The 15,711-nt window shown below is 45.9% G+C and overlaps 1 protein-coding gene across 1 annotated transcript in view; it reads right to left on the bottom strand.

Moving 5' to 3' along the window:
- Nucleotides 1-15,711, bottom strand: part of cep112 (centrosomal protein 112) — an 83,875-nt gene that overhangs the window by 58,291 nt on the left and 9,873 nt on the right. The window contains exons 7-17 of the mRNA XM_076086021.1: nucleotides 15,327-15,374; nucleotides 15,142-15,228; nucleotides 9,342-9,428; nucleotides 6,623-6,722; nucleotides 5,996-6,114; nucleotides 5,319-5,462; nucleotides 1,983-2,137; nucleotides 1,627-1,756; nucleotides 1,425-1,517; nucleotides 1,233-1,292; nucleotides 54-133 (exon numbers count right to left, since the gene is read on the bottom strand). Of these exons, the coding sequence (XP_075942136.1) occupies nucleotides 54-133; nucleotides 1,233-1,292; nucleotides 1,425-1,517; nucleotides 1,627-1,756; nucleotides 1,983-2,137; nucleotides 5,319-5,462; nucleotides 5,996-6,114; nucleotides 6,623-6,722; nucleotides 9,342-9,428; nucleotides 15,142-15,228; nucleotides 15,327-15,374 (1,103 nt within the window). The remainder of the gene's footprint in view (nucleotides 1-53; nucleotides 134-1,232; nucleotides 1,293-1,424; nucleotides 1,518-1,626; nucleotides 1,757-1,982; nucleotides 2,138-5,318; nucleotides 5,463-5,995; nucleotides 6,115-6,622; nucleotides 6,723-9,341; nucleotides 9,429-15,141; nucleotides 15,229-15,326; nucleotides 15,375-15,711) is intronic.

The raw sequence follows: 15,711 nt of genomic DNA, 5'->3' as shown, positions 1-15,711 counted from the left end.
CACTGTTATTACTACAACAATTACCACTTATAGTTCGGCCTTTCTCGCTGTACCTGAGTGCATCTTCTAATTTGGCGATCTTCCTCTTTGCTTCTGTTCTCTCCTTCTCTGCTTCATTGTGGATTGCCAAAACCTGAGGGAGGGAGGGAGGGAGGGAGGGGGAGAGACAGAGAGAGATAGAGAGAGGTGGAAGTGAGTGCACAAGCAGACACCATCAAACATCACTCAACAAAACTCTGCTGTCTGTGACCTTGTGCATCTGGCCTCGTCTCTTCTCTCTATCACCCCATCAGAGAGGGCCTCTCACTCTGGATCTGTGGCAGCCATATGGGCCCCTGTTACGTCCAGATACCGTACTCTGGCCTCCATAACGGCGTCTCGTTTACCACTCCCGAGGAGTGGGAAGAGGAATCTTTCACGGGAAAGTGAACCCCTGACTCCTCTTTCCTTCATTGTTTAAATCTCCTCTTACCGTCCAGAAGAATATTACAAGGACGGGATAAAAGAAACACACAAAACGACTGACTTTCTTTCGGAGAAGCTTAATTGAAATTCTCCCTGACCCTGACTGAAGTGCACAAAGGCCTGCTAAGTTCTTGCAGGTGTCTCAGCCAGAGGGGGGCCCCGTCTCTGGGTACGCCAGCCTGCCACGAGCACACACATTAGAACAATCTGGCACTTTGAAGATGACCCAGGTGCAGCAGGTCTTTAAAACCCAACTTTCACCTAAGAAGTCTGGCTTGGACCGGTCTGGTCCGGCTCAGATTGTTAAGAGTGGTCTCTTCACTCTATGGTTTACAGCTGCGCTGTGGCTTTGAAGAGGGTCCCTCAAAAGTAAAAGTAAATTAAGTGTAGGCCCGGGTACACTGACAGTGCACACTTCAATGAGAGAAATGTCTCTTTTCAACGTGCTCTTTTGCAGAGCGACTCTACAAGCTTATTCAGATTTCCTTATAACTCCCCATTCTCAACTTTCTACCTTTTATGCTAAATCATACATTTCCCATCCTGCTCTCTTTCTTCTTCGCCCAGTCCTTCATCTACTTGTTAATCACGGCCCTGATTTTACGAGACCAGACATAAAAGTAAGGGGAACGAAAAAAGGAACATGTGACTCCGGGCTTTGATCTCTACTTGACCGTAATAACTGTGTCCAGGGCTGTTTTAATGCAACGACAGACGCCACGGAGCTCAGTGGATCGCTTTCTCTGAAGCGCACACATACACACTACCTTTTTCTCACAGTTGATCCGCACTTCGTCCTTTCCCTGGTGAAACTTCATCTCTTGATCCTGGAAGGAAGCAGAGTTGGAATGATACTGTGTGGCGGAGGTGATACGGTGATACACCACACAAAGACCCCATTCTAACCTTAATGTTAACATTTAAAACATGCCACACTCCCCCCCTCCCCTAATTCGTACCCTGACTTGTTGGTGTCTTCGGTGTTGACTGTCCTGGAGCTGCTGTTTGAGTAGCGCTATACTTTTCTCGAAGTCCTCCATCACCTCAGAAGACTGGAAGAGAGAAACAGAGAGGACATTGATAAATACTCCTCCTGTATATAACTGTATGTTTGTCAGGCTGGGAGGGAGAGCGTCGTCGAGGTGTTCTGGTAATGTGGACCTTGGCAGCAGACAAAGCATGTTCCTTATGCAAGTGGCTCAGGTCAGTCTCGTGTTTGGCTTGGAGCTTCTGCACGGTCTGCTCGTGCTGCTCACTCTGCTGCTCCTTCTCCTTCTGCAGGATCAGATGTCTGTTGACAGTTAAAGAGCACGACAGGGCGGTTAACACATAACCTGTTCCTATTCCCCAATTAAAGAATTACACGAGTCACTTCCCCTCCCTGTTGCTCTAGTTTGGTCTCAGCAGATTTAAAGGGTTTCTTGGTGCCTTACATGCATCCTGACAGTAACATGTGACAAATACATAGTTTAAAATAGTACCCTCTCCCCCCTTTATCGCTCTCTAATTTCACAGACCGTCTGTTGGCCTCCTGCAGCTCGACGCTGATGGATACAATGTGAATCTCCAACTGGGCCTTCTCCTGCGTCGTCCTTTGACGCAGAGCGTTGCCCTTCTCCACCGCCACGGACTGCTGTTTCACCCGCAGCTCCAGCTCGCGCGCCGTTTGCTCCTGAAACCCGCAAGCATACACAGAAATCACTGCACCAAAGCAGCTTGAACCAGCAAGGGCGCTAGCCTGAGAACACATCACGGGTCAGAGGGTTGCATTCTCCCACGGCAGACATGAGACACAGAAATGTGGAGGAATGGGGTGTACAATGTAACTCTTATTTAATAAGTGTATAGTGTCTAGTTATCATATTAATTAAATCGGACTGTAACAGGATTGTTGAAGTCTCAGCTGCTTAAAGGTACAGTGCGTAGTTTCTGGCCACATGTGGCCAAATTAGGAAATATAAACAAGGCGAGGTTCAGACCAGTGAGCTTCACTGTAATTTGAAACACTTTTAATGTACACTGTCCAACTTGTGTTTCAGAACACTAAACAATCAAACTAATCACGTGTGTTAAGGCTGAGATTAGATAACTCCGCTGTAAGCACAAAGCTCAAACAGGATTCAGATTTTCAATAAAGACAAAGATCAAAGACCAGCTGATGCACACAGCTTCTTCCGGCAACCGATCCGATGAAGAGAAAACGTCCCCTCTGTGCATGTACTGTCCCCCTGCATGCGAGTCTTTGTATGCGTGCGCTTGTTACAGCGTGGAATGCGGCGTGGGCAGGCTGATAAAGGCGATGACGGGGCGCTGATTAATTAAAGATGGAGCGTGCTAGTCAATTTAGACGATGACAGAGGCTGGCGATGACAGGGAGGTGGAACGACGGCAAAAAAAAAAAAAGCAGGGAGCCGTGTGTTTGAACGGAGTGCGAGAGCAGCGCCCAGCGAGGCTGCTGAGAGATATTTGTGTTAGCGGCGTAGGGGCGCCGAGGAGAGGAACAAGGGGGGCCTCTGTTGTGCTGGGACGCGTGCTGACACTTAGTATGGAGAGGCGCTTCTTCTTCTCATCTCCTGCCAGAGAGCCGAGGCTGGACCGGGGCACACCTGGACACACTCGGGAGGGAGCAAATCACGTCCCCTAATGAGGTGTTTTAGAAGGAGAATTACAAGGTGTGAAGAGCAGACTGCATGAGGTACGGTATGAGCTCTGCTCCCCTTCAGAGATTTAGAAGTGACAAAGTCTTTGAAGTTTGAAAAAAAAAAACATGTAATTTTGTAGCAAAAAAAAAAAAGTCATACGGTGGATGAACTTTTACAGTTTTGGTATCTGGAAGACAGCCTGCGTCACTCATCTCCTGAGGCTTGTCAGGCTGTGTGTGTATGCATGGACGTTGTGTGAGCAGTGGAGCAGCAAGAGGACGAAGACATAAGAAAAGAAGACTGTGTAAACTGTGGACTTGTGGGACAGGTGTCACCAAAATGCTCCTACTAATACTGCAACGTTTACGCCTGTTTTACCATGACTGTTACTGGGGATGCACAGATCTGGTTGCCTCAGGCTGATACCACTTTAAGACAATATTGACTTTAAGTACACAGGCCTAACAACAGAAAGAAATAACAAAATACTAGCTCAACAATCAGCCAACTATCGGCAGTACAAAGAGAGGATTATTCCGACTAGTTCATCTCTAAACCACAAGACCATATTAATCATATCTCCATTATCAGTCAGTTTAATTACGGACATGCATGGACTACAGTCTAGAGTTGGAATGGCGCAATAGCTAGACAGATACCGGCTTGTCTTTCTTTTCAAACACCTACTCAGTCACTCTACCTGCTCATAGGTTGCGTCCAAAAACAACAACCTCTGACATATCTGTAAGCCCCTTGTGAGATCTTTGATCTGCGCAGATAGAAACCTAAACAGGTAGCGTTGGGCTGACGGACAGTCTTCATTTCACTGCTATTTAAAAAGGAAAATGAATCATCAGCCTGAGTTTGTCTTGGCTCGGATACTTTAACTGTGAACCGAGCGAACTTTGCACATTGTGTTCTGGGCATGAACCTTTTATTAGCAGCTACGTCTCCCCCTCACAGTGAGCAGAGGAGGAGGAGGAGCAGCCTGAAACGAATCGGCATACAGTATCATTAACTGCGCAAAGCTACTGAAGCTGCGGGGTCAAAGTGGTGGAGGACTGAATAATCTCCAAGTACAACATGTCTGAACTCTTCTGAATGGTATCTTGAACTGTTTTACTATCGGCCACAAGTCAACAGAGCAAAATGAACCTTCTCTCCAAAGAAAAGAACACAAGAGGACATTGATACTAAAGATTTAGGGTTGGAGACGCCATCCACAAAACAAGTGTGCTGTAATAACTCACCTGAGATAAAGTTCACTTTGATCTTCCTACAGAAGGCACGTGTGTGTGTGTGTGTGTGTGTCAGGCCAAACTCGCAGCAGGAGAGCAGCTAATTTACAGTGACAGTGGCTCTTTTCATTCTCTCGGGGCCTCGTCTGCCCTTAATTATTAAAAGAGAGGCCTCACCACCGGCCCTGCCCTGTCCAGTGTTTGATGCCTTTTAAATATTGGCCTGCTGACAGATTAAGGCCAGAAGCGATACGTGTGATACGTATGCAAGCCCACGATTGCTGATTCTAATAACAATACTATTTATGAAGCAGTGTATTCAACTGGCCCGTGGTGTTGATGATCCCCATTAGTGTAATGTGCACGATCCCACTTAAAACCCCAAATCCTTTCATATGACATCAAAGAAACTGGAGCTTTGGGAGGTGTGTGTGTGTGTGTGTGTGTGTGTCTGCATGCATACACACTTGGATCAAAGACCTTTTTTTTTAAAGATGACAGAGGTGAGATACGCGAGTCATTCTCGCCCAAAGGTTACAGGAAGTCTCCCTTCATTTGAGCCATGGAGCGACACGGGTCACTGTTTTACACATGTACACACATTCCTTAGAGCTAAACAAGGGGAGAATTTAATGCATAAATACCTACCTAAATATCTCCTCACCCAAAATCCTGTTTGTTCCGGTGAAAGTCTGGTGTTTGGTATAGAAAATAATCTGCCCACACGAGGTGTCTGAACATCTCCTTGCTGCTGTTTGAGATGAATTCCCTCAACAGCAGCGAGCGAATGCTCGACAGGCGGATGGAATAAACATGAGCGTACTAATCCAAGTTGAATCATGTTACATGATGGGATAAGTTGTTCAAAGTGTTCTGACTTGATACACGCAAAGCGGCTGTAAATAACGCGCAGACAAAACTAAAAAGGTTCCTGCAGCTTGATCGATAGCTAAACACGCGTTCCTGTACTCACGGTTGCGTGTGACCGAGCGTTACACTCGGCCTCCATCTTAGCCAGCCGGAGGTTGGTGTCCTCCAGCAGCTCCTGGATGCTCTCAGTGTGTTTCTTCTGCAGTTGAAACTTCTCCTGCTCCATCTCTGTGACAGCAGCATGCAGCTGGAGGGGCAGATGATAACTAAGCATCAGTCGCACATCTGTTTCCTTTTATTTCCACGTCTACTTTGCTTCATTTACTTTTTGCCGCCGTCTCTTTTAGAATCTATTTCTTTATGCATCTTAATGTCTTGCTTATTCAAGGGGAATAAACCACATTTATCTACAGCGAAGTCGATTTTCTTATTATTACATCTGAGAAAGATTTGTAGCTCATCACACGCTGAGTGGCCCTGAAGAGATGAGTGGAGATTGCATTAGGATCTTACTGAGCTCGGTTAGCGAGAGCTATCAGGAGTGAAAACACAACTCACCCAGAGCAGAGAGCATTCATTTTTCAACACATTAACTTAAGCACAGCATGAAAGAATAAATATATTCTCTAACAGTACAGCAGAGCTTTGCCTGCTTCCAGCAAAGTCTGCCAGTCTCAAGCTATCAAAAAGTCTTCCTCTGGCTCAGGGCTGCTTACAGGGGGGGCGGCGGGGGGGGGGGGGGGCTGCACAATATCCAAACCCTTCAACTTCTCCTCATACCTTCTTCTCCCACTCGTTTTTCAGGGAGCCGGCGCTCTGATCCGACATATTCTTCAGCTCAGCGATCTGCTTCTCTTTGCTCTCGCAGATGACCTGGGACTCCCGCAGCACACTTTGAACTGTGGAACAACACACACACACACACACACACGCACACACGCACACACGCACACACGCACACACACACACACAGAGAGCAGTCAGGCCCTGCCTCAGGGTATGTGCACAGATGGATGGACACACACACACACACACTCACACTCAAACACAGACATAGAGTGATGCCCATTGATGCGCTGTCAGTAAATCAATGTCAATAAAGATATTGCTACAGTAAAATGGCCAGTAGCGCTGCTCCTTTGCAAAGTTGAGACGTTTCTCAGCGAATGCTTTTAGAGACACACGATAGAGACAGAGAAGCGAGGAGGAAGAGAGGATATGAATAAAAAAGGCAGACATTGTGCGATTATAATTGAGATTAAACAGCGCAGCTGGAGAACGTCGCTCTACACCCAGTGCAGTGTCTCTTGTGGAGTTGTATCTTTTTGGGGCTTTTTACACCGAGTGTTCAGAGACACCAGTGTAAACATCCTTCCAGTTAACCCTGCAATGCCCGTGACCTCTCACCTCTCCTCTCCAGCTTACGGATCATCTCCTCCGATTCCTTCTGCTTGGCCCGATAAATGCTCTTCGTCTCCTCAATCTCACCATTCTTTCGGTCCAGAATCTCAGGAGGAAGAAGAGGGAGATTGTTTTTAAATACATACCGGAGGATATTGTTTTTTTTTTTTTTACTGCTGACAAAATGGCTAAGTTGCATACATGATAGAGGTTCTTGTTAAAGTGTCTTTAGCTGAAGCTTTTTTTTTACTTTCCCCAGTAGCTATTAAAGTTAGAAGTCTACTTGTGAAACAAATATAAACAGACAAACAGCATTTTAACCTGTAATCACCCTTAAAAAAGGTACTTTACACACTTTTCACATCTTTAAACAGATATACAGGTGGCTGTAACACGCCAACAAGGCAGGGAAGAAGAAGTCTGCTAGCAAGTCAACACTGCAACAAGACAGATTAGCAATCATGATGAACATGAAGTACATTTAAGATGTTATTTAAAAAGGACATGGAACATTTAGTCGACATAATTCACCGTATGGCCCGACACGGCCTCATCCTCCACACGACTAATCTAATCCTAAAGGAGGCTACAGGCTAACGGAGTGAAATGCCATCTGAGTGAACCACCTGTGCCGAGGTGCGATGAGGTAACTGCATCTGCTCGCCGCCGCCATCTGTGAGCCATTAGCTAAATAAGGCCATGGAGAGTTGGAGCTCCAGGATAGAAGGACAGTCTAGCACTCTCCATATTGAGGAGGAAGATGTCACGACTGCATCATGTACGTGCACATCATGCAGTCGGTCTGAGGGAGTGTCTACTGCCTGTTCTTCATCACCAGGGCAGTTATGCTGAATCTGCACACAACTTACCGATATATATATATATATATACTCTCCCAAAGTAAAGACATTGGTATTACCCATCCAAATAAGACCTCCAACAAACAGATGATGCTCTAAATTTCTGGCTAGAAAATATGTTTTTTTTCCGTTAAGAACCGTCCCAAAGCCCATAAGCTACCTTTCCTTTCTAGCATTTTGTTCTATCCAAGTGCACTTAGTCGCCAAGCCTGCCGTCCTCTCTGTGTGTGTGAATGGGACGGGGGAGATGAAAGGAGGACGGGGCAATTGGAGCAAAGTTCACCAAACATTTAGGGACACGCGGCGGTTTTTTTCAATTTATCCAGCCCAGAGACCGTTGGATTTTTAGGGGTCCACCGAGCAAGGCGGTGAAACGCAGCCGGGTCCGGGGAGAGTGCACTACAACGTGGGAAATGACAGCTTTTAGGGTGCTCATTTTAGGCTTTTATAAGACATCCTAATGCATGGTGGGAATCCAGCTGGCCGTCCGTGACTTATACCAATATCACCAGTGAAAGGAGCGACGTGGAGGAAAAAAAGAAACACACCTACAGTATGTGGAGTTAGAACACGAGTATACTAAAGTGCTCAACAAAAACACAAATGTGATTGAATCCCAATGGCTTTCAAAACAAAACAGTTATTAACTACCCTCTATTGTCTTCTGGTGTTCACTGTGGTCTACTGCTCATTAGCATAATCAGAACGATGTGCTTCTTCACACGAGGTTATTCAATATTTTAGAACTAAACACAGCACTGATCCACACACTGTTCTCTCGTCATCCTCTCCACAATGACCAGCAGCCTTTCAGCAACCTATGCATTATTCATACAGTAAAGAGACTAATTAGAACTAAACCTAGCTCGCCCACCTTCCATCAGGCTCATCAGCTGAATCACTCCCCTTTGAAGCCATTAGAGGGAAGACTGGGTGAAATTCTGAGGGAATTAAATCGGACATAACTTGCAATCTGTGTGTAATTAAAGAGAGGGAGCGAGGGTGGGGGGGGGGGGGGGGGGGGGGAGCTAGCTGTCATCCTGTCTCTTGTCAAACCCAAAGAAGCAATGGGCATCTTTAAGTGGAGGGAAAATTGGACTGTTTTTCTCCTTTTATTAAAAGCTTCTGTGGCAGCAAAGGCAAGTCATAGCAGGGACGTGACAGATCCCAGGTGCTTGATCTGCAGCCCGACTGATGGGCACCGAGTGTGGAATAAAGCAGCGTTACTGCTATTTTCCTCCAGCTGACAAAGAGCTTTGAAGACGCGGGCCGATGAGAAGAGGAGAGACTCGTTCTTTTTCCTTTTCATGAGCCAACCAAACGGAATCGAGTGCCACAGACGGGCATCGTAACGCGGGTCAACTAGTTTTCATGAACACTCGAGTTAACAGACCAAGCCTGTCCACTGTCCCCGGGAGAAAGTACCCAGTCATTTCAAACTCTTGGTGTGTTATTTCTCAATAAATGGAACTATGAGGATTGTTTTTTTATATAGTGGATATTCTACCAGTACCGGCTCAGTTTGGGTTTTATACACTTGAAATCACAGTTGCCTAATGAGATGTAGTCAAATTATTATGAGCAAATTATTTCATGCCAATCGCAACCAAAGAAAAGCATTCTATAGCCAAAGTATGAATATCAAAGCACGAATAACTTCATTTACATCTTTCTGTCATTTTCCCACAGCCAAATCTATTGTGGCATAACTCGTGGTGCTACATAATTTATTGTTAACTCAAAGAGCCATTAGAAATCCTGAAATGAGTTCAGTCAATACGCCTTTTTCTCACACGCTGCAAACTACAGCCAGCAATTAAATAGTGCGGGCAGAGTATTTACTGCGTTTACATTTTGATTCTTACTTTCTCAACATCTGCATCGTGTCTCTGTTGCATCTTCAACTTCTCCTCCTGGTGCTTGGACTCCAGGACTTTGATCTTCATCTCAGTCTGGAAGCACATAGAAAACCAAATGTCACATATGTACTTAATAAAGTAACTAACTATCTATCTATCTATCTATGTAACACTATATGGCCTTCTGGAGCACTTTTAACGCCAAACTAAATTGGTAAACAAAAAAAACAAACATCTGAGGGATTAAATATTACTTAATACAAAGCAACACAAGTAACAAATTCTGTTCTAGGGAGTTAAACATTGAGATCCGTGCCAGAACTTTCTATCTTAGAGACATGTCATGGTAAAAAAAAAGAAGCATCATATAGTGTGACAGGATGAAAGCGATAACATGAATCTGGATGAAAGGAGATAGTGTGTCCCGTCTTGCACACAAGCGCAGCTGATGATGAAATAAACCACATTAACATTTTAAAACATGTCCGTTACATATAACGTATCCGTGTGCAGAGCTTCAAAAAAAACACACAGCGTGGAGCTTAGATGTGTTCAACTGTGTGTGTTTCTATGTGTGTACGTGCCAGTCTGTAGTAAGCACAACAAAGTGGCAGCCAGCGTGCACTCCTGAGTACACGCAGCAGTTAATCATTAAGAGAGTGGCTGTCTTCATTTGAGCACGGTATCTTCAGAGGATCAAAAGTTCAGCGCCGTCATGTGCACGTTGGAGCAGATCTCCTAACAGACGGCTTCACGGTTACAGCCAAATTAAAAAGAAAAATTAACCAATTCTTCTGTGGTCTCTTCATACAAAATGATTGATTAGTCATCATTACTGGAAATAATCATCACATCTCTGGGCGTGAGAATATTAGTCAGAAATATCACGATCTTCAGCCGAGGACAGCGGGCATGTGGGACTGAAACGCTCATTACGCATTTTCTATTCGACTCAGAAGCTTTACGACTAGTGGGGCTAAAAAAGTAAAACATTGGGCTTTTCTCATCCTGTTTCTCACAACTCTTTCTAGTTAGTTTGCTACAAATTACCCAGAAGAAGTCTCCACTCACAAACACACACAACGCACGGCAAGACGGAGAGAAGCGCAGACAGAAATATGGCTGACCATTCGCTGTGAAGTCACGACTCATGTTTAGTCAGCGTCTGTTCTAGCGTGTTAATCAACCCTGCAGCAGGGTGACAATGTTCCTCCTTTGAAAGTGCAGCAGTGTGTGTGTGTGTGTGTGTGTGAACATGTCAGCGGTTAACAATATCCCGGGGCTAGCTCTTGTTTGTTCTAGTCATCAAAACAATTAAGTAGAAAATCCCCATGACATTGCTTGGCACAGTCAAAACCACATTAGACCTTCTCTGGGTAAAAAAAAAAAAAATCAAAAAAGGGAGAACAGCTGTGATGATGGCCTGATTAAAAATAATATTCAATTACGGTGTGGTTAAGTGTGTTAAATATTGATACAATACAGGACAGGCATTCTGGATGTTTGACAAAAAATCTGCATGCGTTGGTGTTGAAATGGTGGCATCGATAATCAAAGAGTTATATGTTGTTAAGATGTCAGCACTGAATGTTGGATGATTAGTCTGAGTAGAAATAAATAAAAGTACAACTAACACGTGAAATTTCCTTCGAGATGCCTCTCCCCATTACTGCACTTGAGCGACATGTACTCTTCATCCTTGACAAAGCTGCGTTAAGTGTTCTCTCTTTATACGCTATCTCTTTTCTTGGTTTACCACCATTTCGTGTGCGATTGAGGCGACCACAGGAGACCTGTCAGAGTAGAAGGGGAAAAGCGAAAGAGAGAGAGAGAGAGAGAGAGAGAGAGAGAGAGCGAGAGAGAGAGAGAGAGAGATGGCAGTGATTGAAAAGCAGACGAGTAAGTGGGGACCCGATTCTGCTGGCGCCCCCCAAACAAAAAAACAACAAAAAAAAGCACATGTGGGGGAGTCACTTTCTCATCCTCTCTTCAAAAGCTCTTTGGAGAAAGTTTGTCAAACTAGATCAGGGGCGTTTGAAACTTGTTTATAAAGTCGTCAGTGAAGGAAGGAAGGAGGAGGGATGTCGTACACCTAAGGCGTCTGAGATGCCTTCAATCAGCCCGACTGGATGCTACAGCTTTTTTCCCCCTCTTCTCTTCTTCAGAGTTGTACCGAGCGCTGTAAGATGCCATGTTTTTTGACACTCCGCTCATGAAAGGATGAGAGGGTGGGAGGGAAGAAAAGGGAGATGGAATGCAAGGAGAAGACGGAAACAGCTGCTTTTTCTGCTCTCAAAACCGGCGTGTGTGTGTGTGTGTGTGTGTGTGTGTGGGGGGGGGGGGGGTCAAGGCCTTTTTCCTCAGAGGGACGTGTTCACAAATCGCCTGCTAACTGTTTGGGCTCCACAAAGCAAGGTTGCGTTTGTGCGTCTCCTTCCGTCTGTGCCGGAGACGCGCGATGCCCCGGTGCGTCTTTTCTTCCTCCTCGGTAAACACAGATGCTGGAGGATAGTCGGTGCACAGCGTTCTGCTATCTACTGAGGAGCAGCTCCATGTCACCTCCACACGCTGACGAGGAGTTAATTTACTGCAGTCTGTCCACATAGTACGGTCGGATAAAGAACGTTTGAATATCTGACGTGTGGAAGAATTACCGTCATAGTTTCAAGAAAAGGGTAGTTCCAGGCATAGAGTAAAGTAAACAGATTGCTACTCAAAATTGCTGATACAAATACATCAAGTACATAAGAACCAAGTACAGAATGGCTTGAAAGAGCTGTATCATTATGGAACATGGTTGGTCTCTTGCGTCTCTCGGCCTGGATCAGTCTTAGGAACTGGTCCCCTTTAAACTACGGAGGCTCACTAGCTTGCTCTTTTCTAGCTTTGAAAAACGTTCAGATACGAAAGGCTCCGGCCCTCTGAATCACAGGCCGAGAGCTCCGTCCCAGAGGATCCTTAGATTAGAGAGACGGCATCATTACGGCAACAGAAAGCAGAAGGGATCTGATCCCCAGTCAGCGGCTCGTGACCATTAGAGTGTGGCTGCTTGATACGAAGACACTCAAGTCCCTCAGGTCAGCTACCAAAGGGGTCAGCTTGAAGACAGCACGCACACAATCACATGCAAACTTTAAAAGAAAGAACGGGGTGCTTTAATCAGCCGCTCGGCATCTTCTTCTGTACTCGCACAACTCGAGCTTTATGGCTGAGCCTAATTCATCAGTCGCCATTTTATTGAATTTCCGAAGAAAGACCCAGCCCTCATAACGCTGAGCACTTCTAGGGCGTGCTGACGGATTAGCGGGACCTCGTTGCTCCCCCCCCCCCCCCCGCCAGACACTTTCCACAAACTCGCCCATGAGCAAACGCGCTGTCTAAGCGAAGTGACTCAAAGCAATGCTTCTCAGCTGCCGCTCGTTGCTCCGTAGGAAAAGAGCAGTCAGCATTCCTATCAACGCGAGTCAGAAGCTGATGAGTTTGGTGTGAAAGCGGAGATGTTCGTTAAGCTGCCGCCAGCTTAATGAACATGTGGCGCGTATAACGCTTTAAACCGGGGTAAATTTTCAACTAGGCTCTCAGGATTAAGGGGCAGTGATGTCACTGTGATTTCCTGGACTGGGCCTAGACAGCCACGCCACGGCAGGGGTTGGACTAGGCCTCAAACGGTTCTGCAGGAAAGCTTGATGTGGCTTTTGAGGATGACACGGTGAAGGTGGGACTGGTGACTCGAATCACTTCTATAGAAAAGTACTGTGTGTGTGTGGTAACAGCTGTGTCCTGTGGGGTTCAGAGTTCCCGACTTAAGACACATGATCAGTGGGGCCATCTTAAATTATAAACACCAGAAGAAAAAGGGGCTTTACAATAGCACGTCATAAACCACAGACCTATTATGATTCCTCTTTTACGGGGCAGAGGGTGCAGTCGAAAGGGAATTCCCAGAACCTCACGATGGGAATGGGAGATGCACTGGCACAATGCAGCGGAGTTCAAGAGAAGGTTCTGCATACGGCTGATGGGAATGTCATTAGATTTGCAGGTCATAAACCATAAAGTATTGGACAACTTCAACATTTTGACCAGATGGTGGCTAGATGAAAAGTTAGAAGGATCACCATTGAGATTACAATCCAGAGGGGGATTGGCGTTTAGCCAATTTCATGGCAACCCATCCAACATTTTACCAAAGAATACAACTGCCGATATCATAGTGGCAAAGTCAGCGGGCCACCAAAATCCGTAGGGTACATCGTCTGGAAATCATTAATGTCTGCACCAAATTTTGTGCCAATCTGTCCAGCAGATGTCGAGATAATTCGCAGGATAAGTGAAGACGTTGACCTGCTGGTGACGCTGGAGAAAAAAGTCAGAGAATCATTAAGTCAATATGACTCATCCTCTGGGAAAACAAACGTCAAAATCATGGCAATCAATCCGGTAGTTGCCGAGATAATTCAGTCTGGGACAAATGGGAGGAGCACACGACCGGCTGAAATTGCCACCCCCAAAAAAAGCAGAGCCGCTAACATGGCTAAAAAGCACGAGCACAGTCTGTTGGCGGTGACGTCTATAAGTCCTGGAGGAATAGAATGTAAGGCCGCGACACACTTTTAACGGTCTCTCTTTCAATGCATGGACACGTCTCCTTTTTCACTCACATTTTCCCTACAGCTGTATTTTAATTCTAATAAAACTCTACCTTCTGTGTATGGAAGAATACATCAGAAACGCAGCAGGCAAAGGGCACAAACCTGAGCACCATGGGGACGAATACTCCGGCTCTGCACCATTTCCTCTAATTTCCCAATGTGTTCCTCCCAGTGCTTCTCTGTGACTTTCCTGAACAGCCTCTGCCTCAGTATAAACATAATCAGCAGAGCTGTTGAATTAGATACTGTAGTTTGTACTGGAGTAACTAATGAACTGGGAACTCTGTGTGTATCAAAGTAAAGTTGGTGCAGAGGATGAACACGGTTTTCTGAGAGGTGATACATTCATATTCCCTACAACACACAGCAGTATGTAGCCGGTCAGCTAGTCTGAGGCAGGATCAAACAGCATGGGACGTGGCTTTAATGTCTTCGTATTGGTGCTGCTACACTCAATATCAAACCACAGGTAGACCGGCCGACGTGGGTGGATGTGTACGTAGGAGTATGTGTGTGTGTGTGTTTGTCTATGCATGTGAATGACAAAGTCAATAAGCAACACCCTTGTAGTCCATCACGTCTCGTCTCCTTTCTCTCTGCCCTTTCTCTCCCAGTGCAGCCCATCTAGCTGACTGGAGCGCTTTCCCCCAAGCAGACATGAAAAGCCACGGCTATTACAGCCAAGTCATGCTCGGTTTTATATTTAACAGTGCGGGTAAAGGCCGATGGGGGTGGGAGTGGAAGGGAGGGAGGGGCTGGGACTTCAAAGCGTGCTTACAGAATGGGATTTTCAGCTTAAATCCACATAAGGAAAAAAACTGTCATCACTGGGAGCCGGCATTATTTTTGTCTTCTAAGAGGAACGCTGGCCGCGGCCATTTCAACAATACAAACTATGCGCAGAGCTGGACGTGAACGGCTGTAAGGGGCCATAAAGCAGTCAAGAGAGCTTTGACTCCTGCGTGTGTTCAACACTTGCTTCTATACAAATGCTGAGCGTACTGAACTGTGAGGAGCGAGAGTTTAGGCTCATTGGAATGAACATTTTCTTTCCTTTGGATGTAGAAAAGAGAAGCATTAACGAGTTCTGATGTTCATCACACACAGAAGCTTTCAGGTAGTGTGTTTTTGGGGGGTTTGTTAAGGGCTCTTACTGAGGAGTACACCTCCTTGCTGTGTGAAAGCTGTGGGCCCTGATCATCCAATAGGGTGCTGTTCCTCCCGAAACTCGGCTTGAAAGTCTACAGAGATAAAGAGGAGGGAGATTAGGTGATGAGGTGACTGAGGAGGCACTTTTTTGTATACGTAACAATAAAAAAAGAAAAGAGAGAAAACTTACCGCAGAGAAGGGATCGGGGTTCTCTCGCAAATACCTGGGGTTTTCAATCTGAAAGAGTAAACAGAAGAAACTTAGACGTCCCTTTGTCTGCTTCTTCTCCTAACAAAGCCTCACCACCACAAGCAGAATGCAACCTCCGCCCTTAGTTTGTCATAAACAATGCGGGGAGGGGAACACATCAAAAGCTCGGTGCTGCAGCCGGAGTCTCTTCCGTCGACTCTCGTCTGTTTAGAAAGACAGAACGCGTCGGGCGACTTCAAGGCATTGTGTGTGTGTGTGTGTGTGTGTGTGTGTGTGTGTGGCCGGCTGGGGTTTCCGCTCTCAGCCCGTCTTTGCTGTCCCAACACGGCCCTTTTGTCAACACTCAGGCCCACTAATCTGTGAG

This window comes from Anarhichas minor, unplaced genomic scaffold (genome assembly GCF_050575085.1).
Source record: "Anarhichas minor isolate MPS153535 unplaced genomic scaffold, ASM5057508v1 ptg000007l, whole genome shotgun sequence".
In the NCBI taxonomy this organism is placed as follows: domain Eukaryota; kingdom Metazoa; phylum Chordata; class Actinopteri; order Perciformes; family Anarhichadidae; genus Anarhichas; species Anarhichas minor.
The sequence above is the reverse complement of the archived record's forward strand: the minus strand, read 5'-3'. Positions and strand labels throughout refer to the sequence as shown.